This window comes from Salminus brasiliensis, chromosome 14 (assembly GCF_030463535.1).
Source record: "Salminus brasiliensis chromosome 14, fSalBra1.hap2, whole genome shotgun sequence".
In the NCBI taxonomy this organism is placed as follows: domain Eukaryota; kingdom Metazoa; phylum Chordata; class Actinopteri; order Characiformes; family Bryconidae; genus Salminus; species Salminus brasiliensis.
The window spans coordinates 11,679,138-11,702,544 of NC_132891.1; the positions used below are offsets into that span (position 1 = coordinate 11,679,138).

Sequence of the window (23,407 nt, forward strand, 5' to 3'; positions counted from 1 at the left end):
CCTTCCCCAGAGCTTTAGTTATATAAAAAGATAAAGTCTAGCGTGACCTACTCCAAACCTCTGCTATCAGTAGAGACGACAGATTAAATGGCCATTAGTGCCCAGAGCTGGCCCATGAACAGGGGATGCACAATGCAGTGATGTATAGCCTTCAGAAAACCCTTAACCTGGTTTATGTAGGCCAGCATACTGTGCTCTTTGTGTCTACAGGTCTCATTAGGAAAGCACTGTGGTACCTCCGTTTCTACACTGACATTAATTATATGTGGTAATTAGTGATCTTTGCTGCCACTCGGGAATGTCACAAAAGGGATCTGGACTTGTCCACTTGAGATTTAAGGATGAAGAGATTATGGTAGGTATCACGCATACTGCAAACAGGTGTGGAAAATAGTCAGAACCACAATTACAACTGCCCACTCCCTACATCTCAAGTCTTAAACACTCATCTGTAAGCCTTAAACACATGTGGAAAATGAAATAATTGGGGTACAATTTGAGGGAATATATTTGGTAAGGTCTGATATGAGAATTTCGAGATTATGTCAAGTCAAGTCAAGTCAAGTCAAGTCAAGTGGGTTTTATTGTCATTTCAACTACATACAGAGTACACTGTGAAACGAAACAATGTTCCTCCAGGACCATGGTGCAACATAGACAGCACATACAAAACACAAGTGCAACACAAACAAGTGTGGACAGACAACACAACACAGTACAGACAGAGAATAATAAATAATTGCCGGTAGTGTGCAAATTCTGCAGTGTGTAATAAATATTGAGTCAATATCTACAATGTATTATGTACATATCTTTTGCTACTAATGCTACACAGACATTTACATTTACAAACAATATAGATACTGATACTGCATCTATCTGGAATAGCACTACAGAGTAGGGCTGCACCTAACAATTGTTGTTTTTATTGATTCATCTAAAAATTATTTGTTCAAGAAGTCAGTTTATCTAACAACTAATGTATTGGTTATTATTCTTAAGTGTTTTATGTGTGTATGTCTGTAAAATTAGAATTATTTTAAATTAACTTAAATTATCTCAATATTTAATCGTTTCCTTATTATTTTCTCTAAAAATGTCAGGGCATTAGTCTATAATCCTTCAGTGTTAACATGCATGTTTTATGTCACAGCATCCAGAAATGGAGTATCAATAGTTTTACTAAAATACTAAACTTTAACACTAAAAAGCACTAGGGTTACATGTAGTTACGGTAATCACTGTCAAATGTATTTTTGCATCTGTGTAGTGCAAGGAAAAAAACAGAAACTATTAACAGGCTGTGGAAACATTTAAAATGGCTAAATAACAATGTTAGATAACACATTGTGAAATATCAGTCACATCTAAACAGCTGTCCAAGAATGATGTATTTTTAACAATTATCAGCAGATATCAATGTGATTCTCTCTCTTTGCTGAAACATTTCATCTAAACTAAATCTCACCACAAACACAAAGAAGTCACTTCAAATTCATTCACAACTGTTTTTCTTCTGCCTTTTCTGTTTCTGGCATCACTATATTTAACTTTTGATGACTTTTGTTAAAAGTTCAACATTTTCATAACAATATGACTGATTATGTTAAAACCACGGCTTATTATTAGCTCTTAATTAAGCTTAATGTGATTTGAGTGCATTATTTGTCATGTTATGATCAAATATATAATCAGTCAATCTGTCTGCATCTAATTTTGAAAGAAAAGTCAAGTAAATTGGACACCCATGTATCTATCTACATGTTTCCTGCTTCTCAGAATAAAAACTATATGAATTGTACAATTTTTATATACAATATATGACACATATTGGTGCTCAGTATGAAAATGAGGGAAATGAGGTAAGCATGTGTAACAGCATTCCTGCAGTGGTAAACATTCCATAGACTGCATTTTCCAATGTGTAGTAACACTAGCAGGACTAACCAAACCATGTGAAACCTTGAGAATGTGAGATGCATATCGGAGGAGTCTTCCACTGCACAAGAAATCAGATAAACAAATGACACCATCTTCACATATTTCTCCAGCAAACAGGTTTTCTATTTGCTGCAATGCATGACCTCTCTGAAAATTCTGGCGTACAAACCATGAGTTTCTGAAAAAAGGAAAGGGCACAAGACAATTGTCTACGCATTTCTGAACTGTATTTCGGCAGTCTGTCCTAATGAGACTACTACATAAATAAGCTTCATCAATTTTTTATAATCCTAATAATGGGAGATCGACACAACATGTAAGAAATGAAAGTAACTACTCAGACGTTGTTTGTGTTCCTCTCTGATCAGTTTCATTTCTTTAGTTAATAATGGATGTTGTTTATCTACCATCATCTAATGTCATCAAGATCACAACACAGGCCAGAGGTTCACCATTCATCATGGGAAAGCAGACATTTCCAGACAACAAACAACGGCAAGCTGATAATGTTTCCCTATCTGAGAGACGAGAGTAAACACAGAAATAAAAGCAGTTAAAGGATTTGCGACGACACAGAAAGAAATGCGCAGTGCATACAACGCATTGCCAAGCAGACTGCCTTTCATTCCATATCTGGGTCAAGACATGCAGCGTGACCTGAGAGTTCACATTGTCAACATATGCTGAATGCAGCCACTGAGTGTGTGTGTGTGTATGTGAATGCAAATACTCATTCCTCAGTACAGTGGGTCCAGTATGCTGCACTGTACTAACCCACACACATTCACACACAGTGGTACCAGCCTAAAGTTCAGAGTTTGGCATCCAAATGAATGAATACTGAAGTGTGAAGATCGCACCAACCTTTTTGTCTCACTATCACATAGGCCTAAAAACCCTGCACTCATGTTTGACACCATCATTGACCCTTAACACTACATAGCACATTGTTGTGCAATGTATGTGAGTGACCCTGTGACACTCTGCCACCTGTCATGTCACAAACAAGGCGAGAAGAATACCTCGTGTCTGCCAGCACTGCCCACATAACGCTGACTGATGAGTCGGACTTCATTTTTAGAATAACTGAGCAGTCGCCAGACTGTGTTGTATGCTTACAAGAACCCAGCAAGGCCCTGATTTGTGTTTCTTTAACAGCTGTCAATCAGAAATAGTACAAAAAACCTGCATGACAAGAAGATATACAGTAGTAGGACAAGTACAAGCAGGACATTAGTTGTGGAGGTTGTGTTAGAGATGGCTATTCTGATACAGATTCAATACAGACTCATTTTCACTGAAAAATACTAAGCTTTAAAATTAGCTATTGTTAATTGAGCTATTCTTAACAGATCCTTCTCGAAAATGCTTAAACAAACACTATAAAACACTGGTTTCATTTTTTTTTTGAAAAAACAAGAAATATTGCTTACAGTTTTAGACTATTCTAGTACAATAACCACATTTTGTTCAAGCCACTGTTAAACTAATTGTTGCTTTAAATTACTCTGTAGCTGTAATTTTTTTTTATCTCCAATATAGATGGTATGCATGTGACGTCACAGGTGGCAGAAGTCACTGCAGCCACGGCCACAGAGTGGCAAAAAGACTGACTGAGTGGCAGCGTTAACGTTCAATGTGAATGCCACTAATACAAAAATCAGAGCTGTTGTGTGACTGACTGTACAAACAGATTCAGCAGGAATTCAGAGCTCTTCTTTTATACACTGCTGAAAGCTAAATAGAAGAGAAACAAATGGATTGCTGCAATTACCAGAAACAACTGCAATCCAGGCACAGAAACGTGTGGGGGCTCACTGAGTGATGAAGTTACCCTCTGAAAACAGGTGGGGAAAAACAAGCCCACTGTAGCTGGTAATTTACAAGTTAGAGAAAAAGCTAACAAACCTGGATGAATCAGTCTACTAAAAGTGCCTGAAACCAGACACAAAACACCCCTAAGACCATTCACTCAACTCTGCATTCTCAGATATGAGGTTTTATCCTCCAAACGGGTGTGATTTGAGCCTCAGTTCCTGGCTACACATCGCTGTCTATGGGCCAGTGTTTATTTGGTAATTTGGCTAAATTGCTGTGGAGTCCAACTGCCTGTAACTCGAGCAGATAATCTCTTGTTTTATTCATGGTTTGGCCGTTTTCCTCAATAAATGCAGACATGTTGCCAAATGTTTTGCCACTGTTTTGCCAAATGTTTTGCCAGTCCAAGTAAAGGGGGCGTGTTCCAGCACAATGTCGAGCATTGGTCCTAACCTCACAAGGCAGCACCACAAACCTCTATATCAACATTTAAAAAGGCATCACAGACTTCTATAAGATGAGTGCATGTCTAAAAGGTTCAGCCATGAACCCCCAGCACAGTCACAATGTATAGGAAATAGGGCTACCAGGCAAACCTTCAAGACCCAGGCATAGAAAGAATGAAGGCACATTATAATTGATTACTATTACTTTGCATGATTTGCACTTCTTTTTTTACTTCTTTTTGCACTTCTTTTTTGACTTCTTTTTTATTAGACAGCTCAACAAGCTTTGAGGAGAACACTAACTGTGATCTCTGCAATCGCTCTGTGCTCAGTGAGGATGGGGCATGGTCATCCTACCCATCCAGGGGGTGCTCTACTGAACTCCGGCCAAAGACAGATCTCCCACTGGTACTCCTCCTGACTCCCAGCAAACACTGATACAAACAAATTTATTTACAATCTAAATTGGGCAAACAACAAAGAAATCAGTGTTTTTATGCATAGCCACTCAAATTGTGGGAATCATGCATGACATATACTGTAAGTAATTACTCATGTCAGGTCTATAGTGTTTTATTCACTGTACTCCAGCATGTCAATCACTGTCATTAAAGATGCTTGCTAATATTTGAATTAGATGTAGTGGAAACATATGAAGGTCAGGAGCTACAGCTGTATTTGTTCAAAACTTGACAGAGGGATATAAGTCACTAAATAAATAACTAAATACAAATACCTAACTAATTTTGCCCAGTCATGCACCTATGTAGCATGCTTCATATGAACACACTGGCAGGTAAAAGCCCAAGACATTCAGTCAATAAGAACTTCCTATAAGAGCCCAATATGAATCTGTAATTAGCCCACAGTTGCCTTTTCTTCACTACTGCTCTGAATCTCCTCCTGCCTAAACAGACACATTTGAAACACGTAATAAAGAATCTGCTGACTTCTAAGAATAAGATGTGACTGGCTGCTCCCAAATCAAAACAGCACGGGTGTTTTTCCACATGGCTGTTTCTGAACAAGGTCCACACAGAGCAAGGCTTTTTACAGCCGCTAGTGTGGCAATGACAGCAGACAAAAGCTCAGTCTGTGGCAACCAGTCAAATAGTGCCCAGGCCCTCTGAACCCAGCCTACGTGCCATGCTACAGAGAAGGGCTGTAGGATCTTGACAAAATCCTGTCACTGTAATTAGAATGCTAAGTATTGAGATTGTAATATACCTGGTAATATATTAAAAACACACTGGTGAATCAGTAATGTGGCAATGTTAGTCTGCCACTGACCGAAACGTCCCTTTTGTTAGATATATGAATATTATAATTTATTAAAACACCCACAGAAACATTCTGGCACTGTGATATCATGATTCATCAATGCATTATTACACCCTTGTTATGAATGGACAGAAAGGTCCATGTTGCAGTCTTTAATAAGAGAAATGGCAATATCATCATAATTAACAAAGCAGCCCTACCACAGACAGAAAGAGAGAGAGACAAAGAGAGAGAGAGAGAGAGAGAGAGAGAGAGAGAGAGAAAATAGAGTATTCTAAAATCTGGGACAAAGCCTAAGTGTACTGTTTATTTCATGAAGCTCCATTAAGAGTTCATGAGACCTGGTACAATCTGCACAGAGGGTTGCACAGAAGGTTGGCTTACAAAGGAATATTAAGCTTAATTTAGAAAATGACGGACTCTTTTCACATAAAGTGAATTCAACAAATCCCTATTTACAGATGTTCCAATCCAATTCAGTGGACTCGGATCAGGGCCATATTTTAATGGATCAGGCATCGGCTATTTCAAGCCTGAGTCACTTTAGATTCTTTGTTTTTACCACTGTGTTTTAGCAGAGCGCCCCCTCTGTTGTCCTCTAGGCGCCATTAACGGACATTATTTAAAGCCTGCAGCAGTGAAGAGCATTATCAGAAAGTAACAAAACTTCAGATTCTACAGTATGGGACTGTTTTACATTGGAACTTGAAAACTTGATATATGTGGTTCCAGTGTTTTGTCCTTGATTCCTCGAACTCGAACTCCAGAGTTTGAGCCTTGATTTTGAGTTTTCCTCGAAATCATCTATTTTCAGCCATTTTCACTCATGCTGCCAAAACCCTGTGGAAAAACCACTGCTGGAATTTAACTATTATAGAAACACTTTTTTACCAGCAGGTTGTTCTACACACCTTTGCTTTTTACTTTGGACTTTACTTCAGTGTTAATTAGCAGCACATCCAATCTGAAGTGTGTGGCTGTATTTTTAGAAACACAAAGATCTGAGGGTTTGAGGGATACTCAGCAATAAGTTACTCGGATCAGGTCAGGCACTGTAGATTTGATAAGAGTTGACCAGTTGTACTGAGCCCTGCCACTCCGCAGGAATGGCTTCCCTTTAGCTTTTGGAACACTTTAATACCAAAGTGTCTGTTGTAATACTTCTCACAGAGCCTCTGAGGACAAAACCTAACAACATTTTATCGAGTGACATGTAGCAACTCTTCTGAAGTGAAGACATTATGTATCACATAATGTCATGTCAACACCAATCTCCAGCCAGGAAACGTATTTCCTCTCCATCTGCAACAGCAGGCAATTTTCAGAGATGACATTTAGATGTCACCTGTTGAGCGAGGTAATCACAAACACAGAGAAAATGTCAAAGGGCCACCAGAAACACTTAACTGAGAAAAGTCAACAAAGGAATCGATACAGTGATTTTCCTTGCCTGCAAGCTTAAATGTAAATGTCTGGCCAGTGAACCAAATATGGACAACAAACAGTTCACCCTTTCACAGGTTTAATTTCAACTGTATTTCCAGTCCCAGTTTTGGAGTTTTGGGCAGCTCCAAAAATTTCTTCAGCACTGCTGTGATAGAGTTGGAAAGCTGACTAAGCACCCACAGCACCCACAGGAACAGCCAACACTTGTCCTTGACAAGGCGGCATTCAGAGCTGGTAGCCTTACACCTGTTGACTTGAGAGGGTGCTTCTCCACAGACTAACAGACAGAAGAATGTTCCCCCTCTGGGGCATCTGAAGCCTGAGGCAACACTGCTGTCTGCGGACGCGTCAATAAGAGATCTCACTGACCTGGACACGAACACCCACATTCGCTATTTACTGCACCAACTTGGGTGGACATAATCAAATCCGGATGGATTGATTGACACGGTAAGCAGCTTCTGGTTGTATTATGTCCTCTGGCCGATCAGCAGACGCAGGGGTTCTGTCTGGCTGTACGCGTCTGCTGCAGCTGCATAGGCTAATTTAACTCGATTGTCCTCACGCTGCTGATGGGTTTTAATAAGGTTCCTCTCTACAGAATGAACTCATCAGCACAGCCAGCTTTAAAGAGCGCAGGCTAGACGGGTTCTGCATCCTGTCGTACTTCTTTGACATTGATGACGTCATAAGACTGGCATTGGTGTCTTACTTGCACTGTGAATTAGCGGTCTGAAAGTAAGCAAGTGCCTTCCCAGTCAACACAGTATTCCTCTCAGTAAACGCATAGCTACTGTACAGTGACAGTAAGGTGACAGCCATAATCACACTTCACAGCATACAAAGCATGAGTAGACAGTAAACACGGGTGCATGAGAAAACAACACTGGTAAATGTTATTTTCACCTTACCCTCCATACGCTCCAAAAGTGAAACTCCTTTTTCTCTGTGGCATCTTGTGTCATGGGTAGAGCTCAGCATTAGAGACAGACAGACAGAGACAGAGAGGAGCCCTGAAAGAGAGAGGCACTTCGTACGTCTCACTGGGCTGACACAGAGTGGCCAAGCCTCAGAGAGTGAGTGAGTGTGTGTGTGTGTGTGTGTGTGTGGTGCGTGTGTGTGTGTGGTGCATGTGTGTGTGTGTCCTTCCACTCCCCTCACTATCTCCCTCCCTCTCTGACTGCCTCTCTATCTCTCTCTCTCTCTCTCTCTCTCTCTCTCTCTCTCTGTTTCTCTGTTTCTTTCACCCTGCCTCTCTCTTCACTGGCAAATAATGGGGTGGGCCGAGAGGTTAGAGCTGACCACTTCTAGTCTCCCCGGTAACCGATAGGTGCCCACTTAACACGCTTCCTCTCTTTCAGATATTCTGTAAACAAGCCAAAAAAGAACAACACCCAGTGTCCTTTGAAAGCCGTATACAAACATGAATGAGGAATCCACGACGCAGCTGATTGGTGCGATAATGAGAGCACTGCAAAAAGGCAAGAGTTTGCAGAGTTCCCCTGTAAAAGCTGACCTGGGGCAGTGGAATCTGAGGAGAGAAGGCAAAGATAAATTGAAGGGGAAAGGTAGTTTCAAATTTACTCAGTGATAAAAAGCAGCTGGCCAAACCAGTGGGAGGGGCAATTATAGTGAGAAAGCCCTGATTCACTTTATACACTCACTACTCTGTAAACCAAACTTCACAAATCACAGAGGACTGTCGTGCGACCACTAGAGGCGGTCACTCTCTTTTACTGCTAAGCACTAACGATAAATCAGCCAGGGATACAGGAAAGGGGAAGTGATTCTGTGCAGTTGGTTATAATGTGTCTTATTTTAGCTACAGAAAGAAAAGAAAATCCATGTGGAGTGGAGGGAACTTACAGAACGGGCGGTGTTAGTGCTCCGCTGTAACATTTCTCTGACTGGCATTTCTCTGAGATTTCTGACAGCAAAGCTGAGGCAGCTTTCTCTCTAACTCTGTGTGTCTTGTTTGTCTGTCTGCATGTGTTTCTACCAAAGTAGCAGCCTAACACTCTCTCATAGGGGTGGTTGATGGCAAAAATATTACATCATGACATTTTGACAAATGACATATACATCATGACATACACAGAACGCACACTGAAAATATTATTACGATCATTAACTAGTCAAAAAAAGAATACAAGATAATGGCATTATACACTGACATTAGGTCATCTCTCAGTTTCAGGGCAGTTCATAAGGTTACCATACACTGGTAATTGTTTATAGGCTTTCTACAATTGGTCTAAATTAGAGATGGTGAACTTTCTTTATTTGGGTCAAAGTTTTACTGCAGGACAACATTTCAAATTAAAACTGAGAGAAAACTCTGTTAGTCTTCAAGAAAGCTGGAGCTTCTCTTTCTTTCGCTTGTTATTCAAAGTTTTTATTCAACCTTAAGATGAGTAGCAGTTACAGGTGTACCATTTAAGGTGAAATGAAAAATTCTAAAGTAAGTGAATTTCAAGTAGTCAGTAAATTCAGCAAGTAACACTTTTGTAATCTTTGTATTTAAAAATAAAATATCTACATGACTGCAGTATAAGCAAGCTGGGTTTCTGACAAAATTCACATCAGACCAGTCAGTTGCAATTACAGGGATTTGCTAGCACAGGGCAATTTGTGGTCTAGAAGAAGAGAAATTCTCAGCACTGCTGGTTGCACACAAGCGTTAGATAAGATGCAAAATTGATCATTCACAACTAATGGCCATAATTTCAATATTGGACTGGTAATAACTGTGTATTAAAATATGCAAATAATATGCCGCTTTATTGTGCATCCTTAGTCAAAATGTATAACTAAAGTGTTGTCCAGTAATTTAGATCTATTGACAGTGCTTAATTTATTGTAAAGTTTTATTTTTTTTACAATGGGTGTTTCCACAAAAAATCTTTACAGAAATCCAGTCCACCTCTTTATAAACAAGAGGAAGAAACCCTGAGAGAAACCAAGACAGGGAACCCATCCTCTTCTGCTCATTACCAGATTGCAAAAAATCTGAATAAAAGATGAAGTGAATTATTAATAAATCAACATGAACTTTTAAACCAAAGACAGTGATATATTTAGAAGAGTATCTGAATGAACATATAGGCATATTGCCCACCTCTACTTACCAATTAAAAATGCCAAGACACGCTTTCCTTCCTGCCACTCACTGACTGTGCTTTTGTCCTTTTATCAGGGCGAGATAGGCAGGCTGAGTAGGCAGACAGACTTCCACAAGGTTGCTGGAGCTCCGATTTTTTTTTGTGATAGTCCTTCCTTTCTGCCTTATCAGGCTCAACCCAATTGCACTCACACTCCTGACACTCCGCCACCTCCACCCAAACAAAGGCTGAGACTACACACACGAACACACACACACACAAGGGCTGCAAAACAGCTGAGTCATGAACAAAATCATCTGAGCTCAAAATGTCATTTCTGGGAGAAAGAACATCCAGGGTTTTGCAGACACGTCTCCTTTGATGCAGAAGTGCCCTAAAGGTAGCATACAGCTAATGACAGCTCACACAATTGAAAGACCTTCAACTCTGATTCAAAGCGGCTGGCTTGCAATGCTGATAAAATTGGATGTGCACACCAAAAACGAAACCTTTGATGCTGAGTGCGATGCAAGCTATTGGCAAATTGCTGGTGTTGCTCAGAGGCGATGCACATTGACTTAGGGACTTAGGTGGCTTCTTGTAGTCGCAGGAAATTTGCTTTTAAGCAATAAATTAGCAGCAGGCTTTAAACTGTGAGGACCAGGCGCTGATCAAACGAAAGGTTCTGTTTGCGGAGCTTTGTTATGTCTCAGTCCACCCAGTTTGACGAGACCACAAACTCCCTTGATAGAATGATTATTGTTTGAAAGATAAATTAGGCGCTACCTATCTATCTATATAAGTCTTCAACAAACATATGGAGCAGGTCCCATCTAGGTTCCATCTACCATCTAGTAAACACTGCCGTCCTGCATGGCATCTGAGCAAATTGTGTTTTCAAAGGCCAGGCACGAAGACTAACAGGGTGCAGCTGGTGCAGGAACACGTTTAAATCCCATCATTTATACCCACAGCTAAAACCCTGATGCTGTAATAAACACCATCCAAAGTGTTTAGCTGTTTATTAAAGCCGTCCATTCAAATAAAGTGTGAATGAAGGCAGTGAAGCAGCTGTTTATGGGTTTTTGATCCAGGAGAGCGGAAAAGCACCGCTTGGCTCTTTCCGCTGCCCTTTGGAGAGAAGGGTTAATTACATGAAAATATTTACACTGTATCATGATAAACACCTTGTCCGAGGCCAGACGGGGAATATGAAAGAGGCTTGATTGAACAGGACCGGGGTAAGTTAGACTATATTTAGTGCAGGGGTACAGGGATTCAAATATGTGGTGAGGTAATATTCAAAGGGTAATTGTGCAGAAAATATGAAGGAAATAAGCTGGATCTTATCTGCACTGGGTCTTCAGTTTTCATCACCCTGCTGCAGAAAACACCAGCCACTCTGAAGCAGAGCCTCTGCATCCATCGCATTGCTGAGCAGAGAACTGGCCCGGATCATATGGTGACTCATGCTGGATTGACTGTAGTTTTTTTGAAGGGCAGCTTTAGGTTTATGGTGTTCAATTAGGATTTAGTGTTAATGTGTGCATAGAGTTGTTTGAGAGAGTATGCGCATAGAGTGCATAGAGAGAGTGCCTGTGGCCTATAAACACTGAGGCCTTTCATAGGGGTCTAATTAAAGGGGCTGAACATTACTGCAAAGGGAAGAACGACAAGATTGTTCACACACACTAAAGTTCACAGATTTTTTTCCCGCTGCACACAAAGTTAACCTATGCATGCTCCACCCAAAAAATGCATTCTTTTGTTGCATCTGCTGAAAGGTAGGACAAACCTTTCAGTGCACTAAATGGGATGAAAACCCATTAACCTCTTAAACAGCCTATGTCCCTATTACAAGCTTTTACTACCAAAGAACAGCCCCACTAGTTTTACCGAAGTCCCTGTAGTTTCTACCCTGAGTAATATGCCTTAGTGTGTAATAAGCCTTTCTGCGTTAAGGGGTTCAGAGTAATAAAGAATTGTGGGCTCTATTTTTATTGCCGTCAAACAAGATCTTACTGCAACAATTTGAAGTAACTGAGCTTTGAATGATCAAGGAGGTCATTTGTTCATTCATTCATCTATTCATTCATCTTTTCATCTGTTTCTTCCTGGTAAGGGTTGCAGTGCATCCAGAGCCTATAAGGGTAGTCATCTAAGATATTTTAAGGTACTAAACACACAGTAAACATTTACACATTTATTGTTTTGTTGTCCTGCTAGTTAGTGCCGTAGTATTAAAGCTGGGCAACATTATTTGATCATATTGTGATCAATTTTGGTATTAAGATACACAATATGCTTTTTTAAACATACTGAGGATACTGTTAGTTCTTAATAAACACTGATAATGATGAGGTGAATTAGATGAAGTACAGTAAAGGTTGAATCACTGTACTCAGTAGAGGAGAGTATCAGAATAGTAGCATTTAAGAACCTGTTGCTACTGATGTATTTAGTCTGTGATTATGTGTTTTGTGATAAATATTGTGTATTGTAAAAAAACATTTAAATGTTGTGATATAGTATTTTTACCATATGTAATATATATTTATTGTGAATATTGTCCTGTGTCTGTGCTCTGCGTAGCCTTGTGTAATGTGCTGCTGTTATGTTGCACCATGGCCCTTAAGAACATCTTGTTTCAAGTTAATGTATGTTCATATTATTATCACATGGTTAATAGTAACAATAAAACCATGTGACCTGTGAGTCATGACATTAGTAAATTAATTTAAACATTTTATCTATTGACGTCTCTTGATGTTACAGAAGTTAGCATCCAAAAAACAAAACGTTTTTGGTTTGTTAATTTTATACACACTTTTGTACAATATGTGCAGAGATAAAAAAAAAGTTTTGTGAAAAACTGCAAACTACAAAAAAACTACAAACAACATAGTCCAGATCGGTGGTGCAGCATTTTAACCTGGAGCCATCTCTAAATCTCTGCTTTTGCCAGTGTTCAACACTTGCCCTGAAAGAGCGCATGTGAGGGCAGAGCTTGGATTCATCAATCAAAATGCAATTAAACTACTCTCTCACTTTCTCATCAGAAACTCTTAGCTGAGGAAGAAAAGCTGAAGCAATACGTGAGTCAATTTTTAAATCACTTCAGAGTGGATCAATCTTTAGTTCAACAGCAGAATGAAGGCCTTCACTCATTACACACAAGCAGAAGCACAAGAGTGACATGGACAAATTAGTGAACCTTCCATCTGCATGTCATACACAAACACCCATTACACTACGATCCAATCACTCAGCAAGCACTTTTTCTCACATCTGTGGTCATGCAATACGTCTCCATGGATTTCTGTGTTCGATATTCAGCACAGTGCATTGTATAAGGGTAAGCCCATCAAACTGTAGTTCCCCACTAGAAACTGGATCTCTATTGCTATAGCAAATCTCCCTTTAATATTGGACTAATGAATCACTTTTTTCTAAGCTGGATCAATGCGCTGACTTGCCAAGTGGTTTACAGTCATGTGTGCCGGGTCTATGTCTCTCACAAACATCGATTACGTTGCCAGACTGACAAGATTTATTGCAGTTCTAATGGAGCCTCACCTCTGTGATATCCCCACTGCTGGCAGGCTTTGGGTCCAAGCCTTGCTCTGATGGATGCTCTGCTCTGACCACAGATCAGCTCTGAGTGACCGCTGTTCCTCCCACCCGATCAATAACGCTGCCTAGCTCCACAAACATCAGGAACTGAGTGGGGACACTCCAAAAATATTTCCATTTTCATTTCATTATAAAAAAAATGAATAATAATATTCAGTTATTTATGGTTGTCTCATACTTTAGTAACTACCATACATTATTTAGTAAATACTATGAAATCAATATGTTCAGTAGCTATGAAAGTGAGAAACTGAAATATGGTATGAGGGCAATGGCTCAATTTTTAGTGCACTCATTACAACCACATCAATAGGCTACACTGCAGTTATACTTAGTTCACTGGTGTGCTAATTTCAGGCAATACTGCCCCCCTCTGGGTAATAGTGAAACTGCAGGGTGTAGTCAGACAGCTGCAGTGATTTGTACAAGCAGACTATGTGACACATTATGATATTCAGTTCATGCAGACTAAGAAAATAGCCTTTAAAATGAGTCAAAATTCAGCCCAAAGTGGACTTGATGCCGACAGAAAAAAATATGATTAATGATCCTGGTGCTTAAATCTAAATGGTTTCCTTATAACTTCCTCATTATAGACAGACGACCATCCTTATTCATGTACTTCTCCAAAACTTGCATGCATTGCACTGCATCTTTAAAGCTCTCTGTCTGGGATCACATCACACAGCAGGCCTGCCAGTCTGTCCCAAGAGAACTCTAACACTACCACTAATGAGACTGCACTCAAGACGAGAGGGGGGGGGGGCAAGAATGACAGAGCGAAAGAAAAGAGAGAGAGGGAAAGCAAGCGAGAGGCTGCTGTTTTGCACCATGCGTCTTGTCTACTGTGCAGTACCTTCCCTGACAGCATGAAGTTGACATTAATACTGCCTGAGTCTCAGTGCCTATTCTCCACAGGATGGAAGAGCGAGAGACATAGACTGAAAAAAGATACATAGCAGAAAGAGAGAGAGAAAGAGAAAGAAAGGGCAATAGACAGAGAGAGACAGGCAGAAAGAGATATCCAGGGTCATGAGGCTACCCAAATGACAGTAATGAACAGTCTACCAGTATAATTAAGATAATTACAAGTCTAATGGCATAACTCAGCAAGATATGTCATATTGGTCTTGTGTACAGTCAGTACTGCATTAATGCCTGGGGGATCAATGAGACACAAGCACTGAATACTTAATCAGGTCTGCAGGACATGTTCTAGCTGGGTTTTAAAAATCCATACTGACTGACCTCCTGTGGCCCGAGTGAGCACAGGCTGTAACAGGAAGTGAGCAGGTGTGAAAAAAATGTCAGCTTTCCGACTAATCCTTTTGTACATACAGGATTTAATCTACAGTACAAAACATGAAACAACCTCTGTCTTAATTCACTGGTAATGTACAGTGTGTTATCCTTTAGAAGTCACTATTGTTGCCAGCGAAGATGTTTCTTTGGGCAAAGACAAAATATCCTTTCTTTGTAATGCTTTTATCATTTCTTGTCAGCTATTATTTCCATTTTTAGAAAATATTTATAAATAGCATAACTTGCTATTTGGGTTGCAGACACAATGCTTGCTCAGTCCCTTTTTAAAGTAGATTAAGAATAGCTTGTTATTATGATATAATGCTATTACACATCAGTATTCCCTAAAAAAGGACTGACTTGCAAACACACACCATAATCATTACCAATAGGTCAGATGCAGAGAAAGCCACACTCGGAAAAGAAACAGTCAGCAAAAATGTACTGGTTCACAGAGCCCTCAGTCTGTACTATTCGCCCACAAAATTGTCTTTTGTGCCATTTTAGTAATTCAATAATTAGCTTTGATCTCCAAATTATGTGCAGCTCAGTAACAGAACAGCTTGTTAACATAAGCTAATACCTCATCAGAACCTTGGACAGCATCATAACATAGTATATCACCACATAGTAAGACCTCATAGAGCAAGCTAAATCCACATATTCTCCCTGGACAGCATAGTGTAGGTCAGAGGTTGTCCAGTTCTGGTCCTGATGGGCTGACATCCAACACAGTTTTATGGATTCCCTTCTCTAACACAGTTGAGCCAGTTGTGTAGTTTAGCTGGGTTATTTCTCTCTTTTTGTCACTGCTTTACCCAAACAACTGTTGGATAAAGAGTTACCTCAACCCTGCGACAAATTGCCTTTCTGTGTGGACATACGTTTCTAACAGCAGAGAAAATGTCACAGATTAAGGTGAGTTTTTCTCATTAACCTAATTTTGAGAAAGCAATCATTATGAATATCTGTATGTTGTAAACAACACCAATGCTGCATTTTTTTATTTACATGCTAGCACTAGTATATAGTAATTTAGCTAGCTAGCAGCATTGATTGATGATTGATATTTAATTACACTCTGCAAGACAAAAGAAAAAAAAAACTTACAGCTGAAAACTGTGAAAACACAGCTTTTACTACAACCATCTAATATAAATGAAAGACTACTTTAGCTATTTTAACCTTTTCTAATCTCACAACAGTTGTTACAGAAGAACTTTGTGGGGCAGCATGGAGAGGTCAGGTAGAGATGGGCCTATCAGTGTTTTTGGGCCTGATACCGATTGCCTTCAGTATAATCGCCTGGTCAAGGGCAGAACTGGATGTCACATGAACCTTTCCAGGCACTGCTTGATAAAACAACATTGTGCAGAGATTTAGTAATGTTCCCTGCACTGCCTCTCAAGATGAAAAGTACTTTACCTTTTGGAATCAACCATATGCAAGACTTGTGAATTCCCTTGCAGAACTACACTGTGGAGATCTTAGTGTCGTTTGTGGTGTTAGTGTGCTAGTTCAGCTGTGTTCTGATACTTACTGTACTGAGCTGAGTGATGTAGTCTCAGTGTGTATGAGGGAAGAGGTGTTAAAAGTCTTTACTCTGCTTCCCCCACAAGCCGCATTCGTTTTATACATTCTACAAATAATCAGCACATGGAGTGTGCACCACTTCGGTGCAGGACATTAAAAATAATTACCACCTAGCACTTTATACTGAACAAGTACAGGAGCCTGTAACTGAGGGGCTGCAGGCAACACTTTAGCAACTCACTAAATATGGACAATCTGATCTGAGCAGCTCTCAGAAACGCTGATCACATAGTTGGGCTGAAAATCGCCCGATACCAATACATTGCCGATCGACTCAAACTGCTCAACTATTTAGGAATGATAAAGCTGCTAACCTTAATTCTGAATATGCTGTACTATATCATAATGTTTCATTTTCTCTGTATCTTACTGGATCATCAACATCAACCTGTCGCATTAAGCTGACATCTTGGTGCTTCAAAGACTATCCAGCAAAGAGGCTTTAGAGTGCCGCTTATCTTCTTCACTTTTTATCAGAGAGACTCCAGCAAAGCTACACTCGGGCACATGCACAGATGTGCTACCTATTATTCAGCACAGTGGAGCTCGCTCTGTTAGAACCAATTTCATCTCTTTGTTTCAGACTCCTGCTGCCAGAGCTGAGCTATTATGCAGATTGGCAGGATGCTTCAAGACATGTGCATAGAGAGCTAAGCACAGATGCAGTGGCATGCAAGAGTTTAGGTACCCCTGGTCCAAATCTCTGTTACTGTATGCGCATTACATGCCATGTAAAATTACATTAAACATATCATGCTGCATCTTTTTGATTTCTGATTGATACAATAGGCACTGTTCCCATTTTTATATGACATGGCCCAATATCGCTTATTTTATTCCAATCTTGGATACACAGAGAGCATTAATAATATAATGGATCATTGATGCCTGAAATTCCTGTATTTTTGGCACATTTGGGCACCCCAAGAAATGTGAGGACTTAGACAACGTTTACAAGATCTTAAGGAGCTTGTTAGGGCTGTGGCACATTCTCAATCATCATAAACAAAAATGCCAGTCAATGCAAATTTAAAAAAAGACTCCTCAACCCTTGTGCCAACAATCAGCAGCCATGAGCTCATCTAAAAAAGTAAATAACTGCTGCCCAAAGCAGGAGAAGATACCAGGATAGTAATGCAGCAAAGTGTAATCAGGTAGCAGTTTCCTTAGTTCGTAATATAATTTAAAAAAGGCCTTTAACTGGAACAGTGGAGGTCAAGCTGAGGTATGCAAGAACTTTCAGAGAGAGCTGCTTGTAGGATTTCTAGAAAGGTAAATTAAAACCCCCATTTGATGGCAAAAGACCTTCAGGTAGATTTAGATGACTCTGGGGTGGTGGTGTACTGTTCTACTGGGCTGTAGACCTAAACAAATGTGACCCTAATGGAAGAGTCCTGAAAAGAAAACCTTTTCTGCATTCACACCAAACAATTCAGCACCAGAGGTTAACAAGTTGAGAGATCTGTCAAAGGGGGCACACTCACAATGCAGGGAACCCAAACCTTTCCGGGCCTCTTTTTTGCTCCTTTTTCTATTCTAAAACTTTAAAATTTGAAAAAGCAATCTTGCTTTAAAACAATTAAGAAACATTTTTTGGAAATCAAGTAATCTGTAACTCACTTAACTATTCACAGCTAGAGTTGCAGTGGTATTGCGGTTTTAGGTATATTGTGGTATGAAAATGGATGGGTATTATATAATGGTTCTCATACGGTTATTAGATCATAGTTTTAAAACCAAACAGTCAATCAATAAATGGAGCAAATATTCAGCAGGTGAAGCCACAATAAAAATAATCATTAACAAAGAAAGCAAACCTGTTTAAAAGAGCTTCACCTCATATGCAGTTTTATTTATTTATGTTAAAAAAGACATTTGTTGTTTTAATATTTTGTTCACCAAATGGTTTCATTCTTTTCAGAGTTGGTGCATAACAATAATAAAAATCTCATTCTGTTGCAATCCTATTCACAGCACCAGATATTTTGACCAAACTTTTGCATGCCACTGTGTAAGCATCCAAGCACATGAACATCTCTGCTGGCACAATGCCAACGTTAGAGCATGGCTTGAAGTGATTAATGATGTGCTTTAAAAGCACAGTGTGGCTTTAGAGTTCATATAAACTACAGACTTACTATTTACATGGCACTAATAAACTATCTACTAAGATATTATATTTGTCAGACTCACTGTATAAATATGACCTGGACACTCTTGAAGCGTAACAGAAAAATTAAATATTTAGTTTATATTGAGTTTAAAACGAATGCAGGGCTTTTCTGAAATGTAAATGATAGAATCGACTGTTACCATATGCAGTGTGTTCTGCATGAAGGCACCCTGTCTCCAATTTCTCATCTCGAAAACTCAAAGTGCCACCTCTTCGTTTTCCCTCTCTCTAATCTCTCCTGCAAAAACCCATGTTAGCATATGCAGACTGTCTAGCATACTTAAAGATTCTCCCAGCAAATCCATGGACTCCTCCTACTATGTTCATTAGAATGAGACAGACTCTTAAGCCTGACTCTGGGGACTTAGCTCTGACATGTTAAACATGAGCAGGGTTTGTAGTGCCACACAGGACTGCTGAGAAATAAACACTTTTGGTCTCAATCATGCTGAAAGACATTCTGACATAAATGCAGCAATGGCAAACTGAAATGAAAACACTCAGTTATGGGGACCAATTTGTGAACTGATTTATACTGAGGATAACAACAGATCATTATCTCGTCCTCGAAAGTGATACTTATAACAATCAATAACAGTTTTTTCATGTTCCAGTAAAATCAATAAAATCACTATAAATAAGGAATGCTGATATCAATTGTCATTCAAAAGTCAGGTCAAGTCAAGAGGCTTTTATGGTCACAGTAGATAGAACAGAACATCTCCTTTGTATCCAGTATTTTGCAGCAAATTACTTGACAAGTGTGCCAGTAAGCACATGGTGGGAGCACCAATGATGTTCTGTATTAAATAGGCAACTTAATCAAATGCCTGTTTGAAATATCAGCCAAAGATAAACATCTGTCAGCTGCTTATGGGATTGCTATAAAGGCAAACTGAAACCCCTATTTGATTACAAATGTCTGCCAATACCAATATGATTATGCCAAAAGTCATGGGACAGGAGCTAGTATCATGTAGGAGGCTCTGTGGCCCACCAAAGTGCAGCAACTTGACATGGCATAAATTCCACAAGTGGTGGGATACAGAGCTGTCTGGACAGCCACCCACAGTCCCGTAGTATTTATAGCAGTAGGATTTTAGGTGCGAATTCAGGACCTCTCCACCACATCCCATAAATTCTTGTTTAGGCTGATTTTGGGGAAAGGTGCAGGAAACACCATTCGTCAGAACTTTCCAGAATGCTCCTCAAACCTGCTTGGGCCTAATGGCATTATCTTGCTGGATTATCCTATCACTGCTGGGGTACACAAAGTCTATGCAAATGATTATCAAGCAGCAAATGTCATGGGCACCGGTCAATTACATGTTTAGGCAGACTGGTAGGTCCAAACCATGCCATGAGAATACACCCCACACCAAAATGGAACCATGACACGCCTGCACAGTGCCTAGTTGACAACTTCAAGGGGTCTGTGACAATGATGACTCATTGGACAATGCCACATGCTGCCAGTCCTCTAGGGTACAGTAAGCAACTTTGCAATTCACGTTGCCTTGCCATTAGTATGATTGCCAGGGTTTAACCTCCCTCACTAGATAAAACTCAAAACTTATACATGTGTGTGCGCTCCCAAGCCGTACCCTAAGGAAACACCAATTCTTTATCAATATACATACTGCTATCCCATGCCTTTTGACATGTCAGTGTCATTTGCTATAGCACAACCCAAACAAAAAGGCAATATCAGCTGCAGAATGAGTAAGATCTAAAAAAGGAGAAATCATTGTTGACACAGGTATCAAATATTTAGGGAAGCAATTCAAAATTGCCACTCCATCTATATCTCGACTGGATCACAAAATCGTATTTACTCCTAAACTGCACAATCATGACAATGCAGGAGGAAATTAACCTAAAGGAAAGTGAGGGAGAAGAAATAAGTCAGAGGAAACGAGGAAGGAGGCAGGATGAGAGCAAGTGGCCAGGAGACATGGAACAATGAAAATTGAAGACGACACATCATGCTCGGACGTCTTTAGGCCCAGCGGTAGCTGCCAGTTGGCTTTGGCACTCTTTTATCTGTCACCTTAATAAATTGTTCAGCAATGGTAGGCTTCTGCTTGCTGGAAAGGCTTTGACTGGAAGCTATCTGTCAGTTGCAGACATGTTGTGTCTCTTTCGTCCTCATTGAGGCTGTCACTTTCCAACACCATCCAATCCATCCAGCTACAGCTCCATTGCCAGCTGTGATTACTTTGCCTGGGAACCACTCCAAAATGCAATTATAATAAAATGCAATCAATTTCTGTTGTTGCTTTCTCAGTGCTGCTCGCTGTTAGGACTGATTTCTCAGTTATTCTGATGCATTTTCATCTACTGTACTGGAAGCACTGGATCATATTCAACCAACCTGTTGATTTATGCATAGCTTTTTGTCCTAATAGCAAATATATAGTCGATGTCAAGACAAAACCTAGTATCCTGAAATGGAAACTTTTTAGAAAAAGGAAAATATGTGAAGTCAATGTGAACTGTTAATAGTAACTTTGATAATTATAATTATTTCTGCATTATATATATGTATGATTAAAACACATCAGGGAGGATTTCTAAGTTAGCTGAGCATTTTCTCTGTATGGATGCGTGTGGAGGAAGGAAAGGAGAGACATAATATTAGGGATATTAATTTTTCTAACTTGCTGGTGATGTGATCAAAAAGACATCAAAAGATAACAGAAGCTTTTTTACATGATATGGTACAACCATGCGTCACATAAGCAGAAAAAATAACTATCAAGTTATTTCAAGTGACATCAAAATAATCCCTGTTATATGTATTCTGGATGTTTTTTAGCTAGGCCAAACACATTTTTATATCTTTATACATTTATTTATGCACAGTAATTGATCAAACCAGCCAATACCTAGTTCATTAAAATATGCCTGGATCGACCTCATCCCGATCCACTAGATCGGATCAGCACATTCCTACAAAAAAAAACACAGATTTTCTTTGTAAATGTGTACATGTTCTCGTCATGATTCAGTCCATTTTTAATTCTTTGTGGTTCACAGTTTGTGGGTCTGGATGCTGGGAAAAGGACAATGTGCTCTAGGACAATGTGTTTTAGACAAGCAATTGGCATCAACGTAGAACACTCACATATATTTTTAACATTTTGTTTTCTAAATCTGACTTGTTAATCCAGCTTTTTTTATGCGCATTTTCAAAGGTCAAATCAAAGAGGTGGGTGGAAAACCACACAATGTAGGGCAGCAGGTGGATCACAAAATGCAAAAAGCAAAAAACGTAACAAAAAAAACTACATAAAAGTTTCTTGTGAGGTTTGGTCATGACAGCACACTATGAATCCCACATAAACTTGTAGGTTTTTTATATTCCATGGATTGCCTTGTTTTCCACTGCAGCTGTGTTATTTGCACAGTGTACAGTATCTGGGTAATGGATATGAGCAATTATCTGAGAGGAACAAGGAATATATCTTTGCTTGCTCACTCTCTCTGTCTCTCTCTCTCTCTCTCTCTCTTCTCTTTGGAAACATTACTCATGCTGTCCTATAATTATGCTGCTAGAGGTTTTGACATTTCTTACTGAGCAATTCAGATGTGAAAAATTTGTTATTTTACTGCTTTACTTTTCATTACGTTAATGCTTGGAGAAGCATTTACTGCTTCATATATGGGGCTAATTTACACCGTTTATTCAGCAGAACTACTGGAAGGGTACAATGTTGGATCAAAACAAGCATCTCATTGTAAAACGGGGTCTGGCTCAAACTGTCTTAAAGAGCCTGAAGGTCTCATACTAAAACTGCATATATTCAGATGTTCTTCAATCTTAAAACACTCCAGGCAGCAGACAGCCATAAAGAACCATGTTCTCATACTTCATTTTAGCTAATTGTTTCCTATAAAAAAAAGCACAACACACTTTGATAGAGATATATAAACAGACATATATACAGACTGCTGCTACTGTCACTGCAGCATGTGTCTGATGCAAAATGCTTCACATTTGATGAGCAGCAATTCTGGTTAAAGCTCAACCTTCAGACTGGTGAGCTGCAAGGTGATGAAATTCTGTCCCCACCTAAACGATTCCTGACATCTCTTACACTGTCCACACCCCATCCCCACATGCTTCGACACCATCCCTGCTCCATTCACACATTACCCAATCATCATACCCACACCATCCCCACATGCACCGACAGTGCTACCACTTTATCCCACCATAAAAACTATAAAAATATATACAATATATACAAATGTCAACACACATTTCTGTAGGCTGTTTATGTAAGCATGTTAGACTTTTTGTTTTTCCGTCATTTTATTTCTTTTATTTATTTATTTATTTTTCATATTTTTCATGGCTGTTTAAACTAAACCTGCATCTCACCCAAGAAAGTGATCAGAAGTCAACAAGCTGCAAAATGCACTCCTTCTGCACCATTGTATCAGTTTTAACACTAGTGACATACACACTAATTTCACTCACACTACTCACCACTCACCACCTACTGGACAGGGTGCAAACTACTTACAATTACGTTAAATCACTCTCAGTTTTCTAATCTTTCAAATCTGTCATTGACTGAATTCTGCCAATGACAGAAAATATTTGGTTAACACGGCCGCTGCACTGAGGTGTACCTTGACTTTTCATAGAGAACTGTTTCTCACTA

General features: G+C 39.5%; 1 protein-coding gene across 7 annotated transcripts in view; it reads right to left on the reverse strand.

The window, feature by feature from the left end:
- rap1gapa (RAP1 GTPase activating protein a) overlaps positions 1-23,407 on the reverse strand; it is a 119,131-nt gene that overhangs the window by 81,783 nt on the left and 13,941 nt on the right. For 2 of the 7 annotated variants that reach the window (XM_072656331.1, XM_072656328.1), the window contains exon 1: positions 7,844-7,979. The exons of 1 other annotated variant lie outside the window; for it this stretch is intronic. In XM_072656331.1, the coding sequence (XP_072512432.1) occupies positions 7,844-7,887 (44 nt within the window). In that variant the 5' untranslated portion in view covers positions 7,888-7,979. Of the gene's footprint in view, positions 1-7,843; positions 7,985-23,407 lie in introns of those variants that run through there. 4 more of the 7 variants (XM_072656336.1, XM_072656329.1, XM_072656330.1 and 1 more) reach the window with 4 other exon arrangements.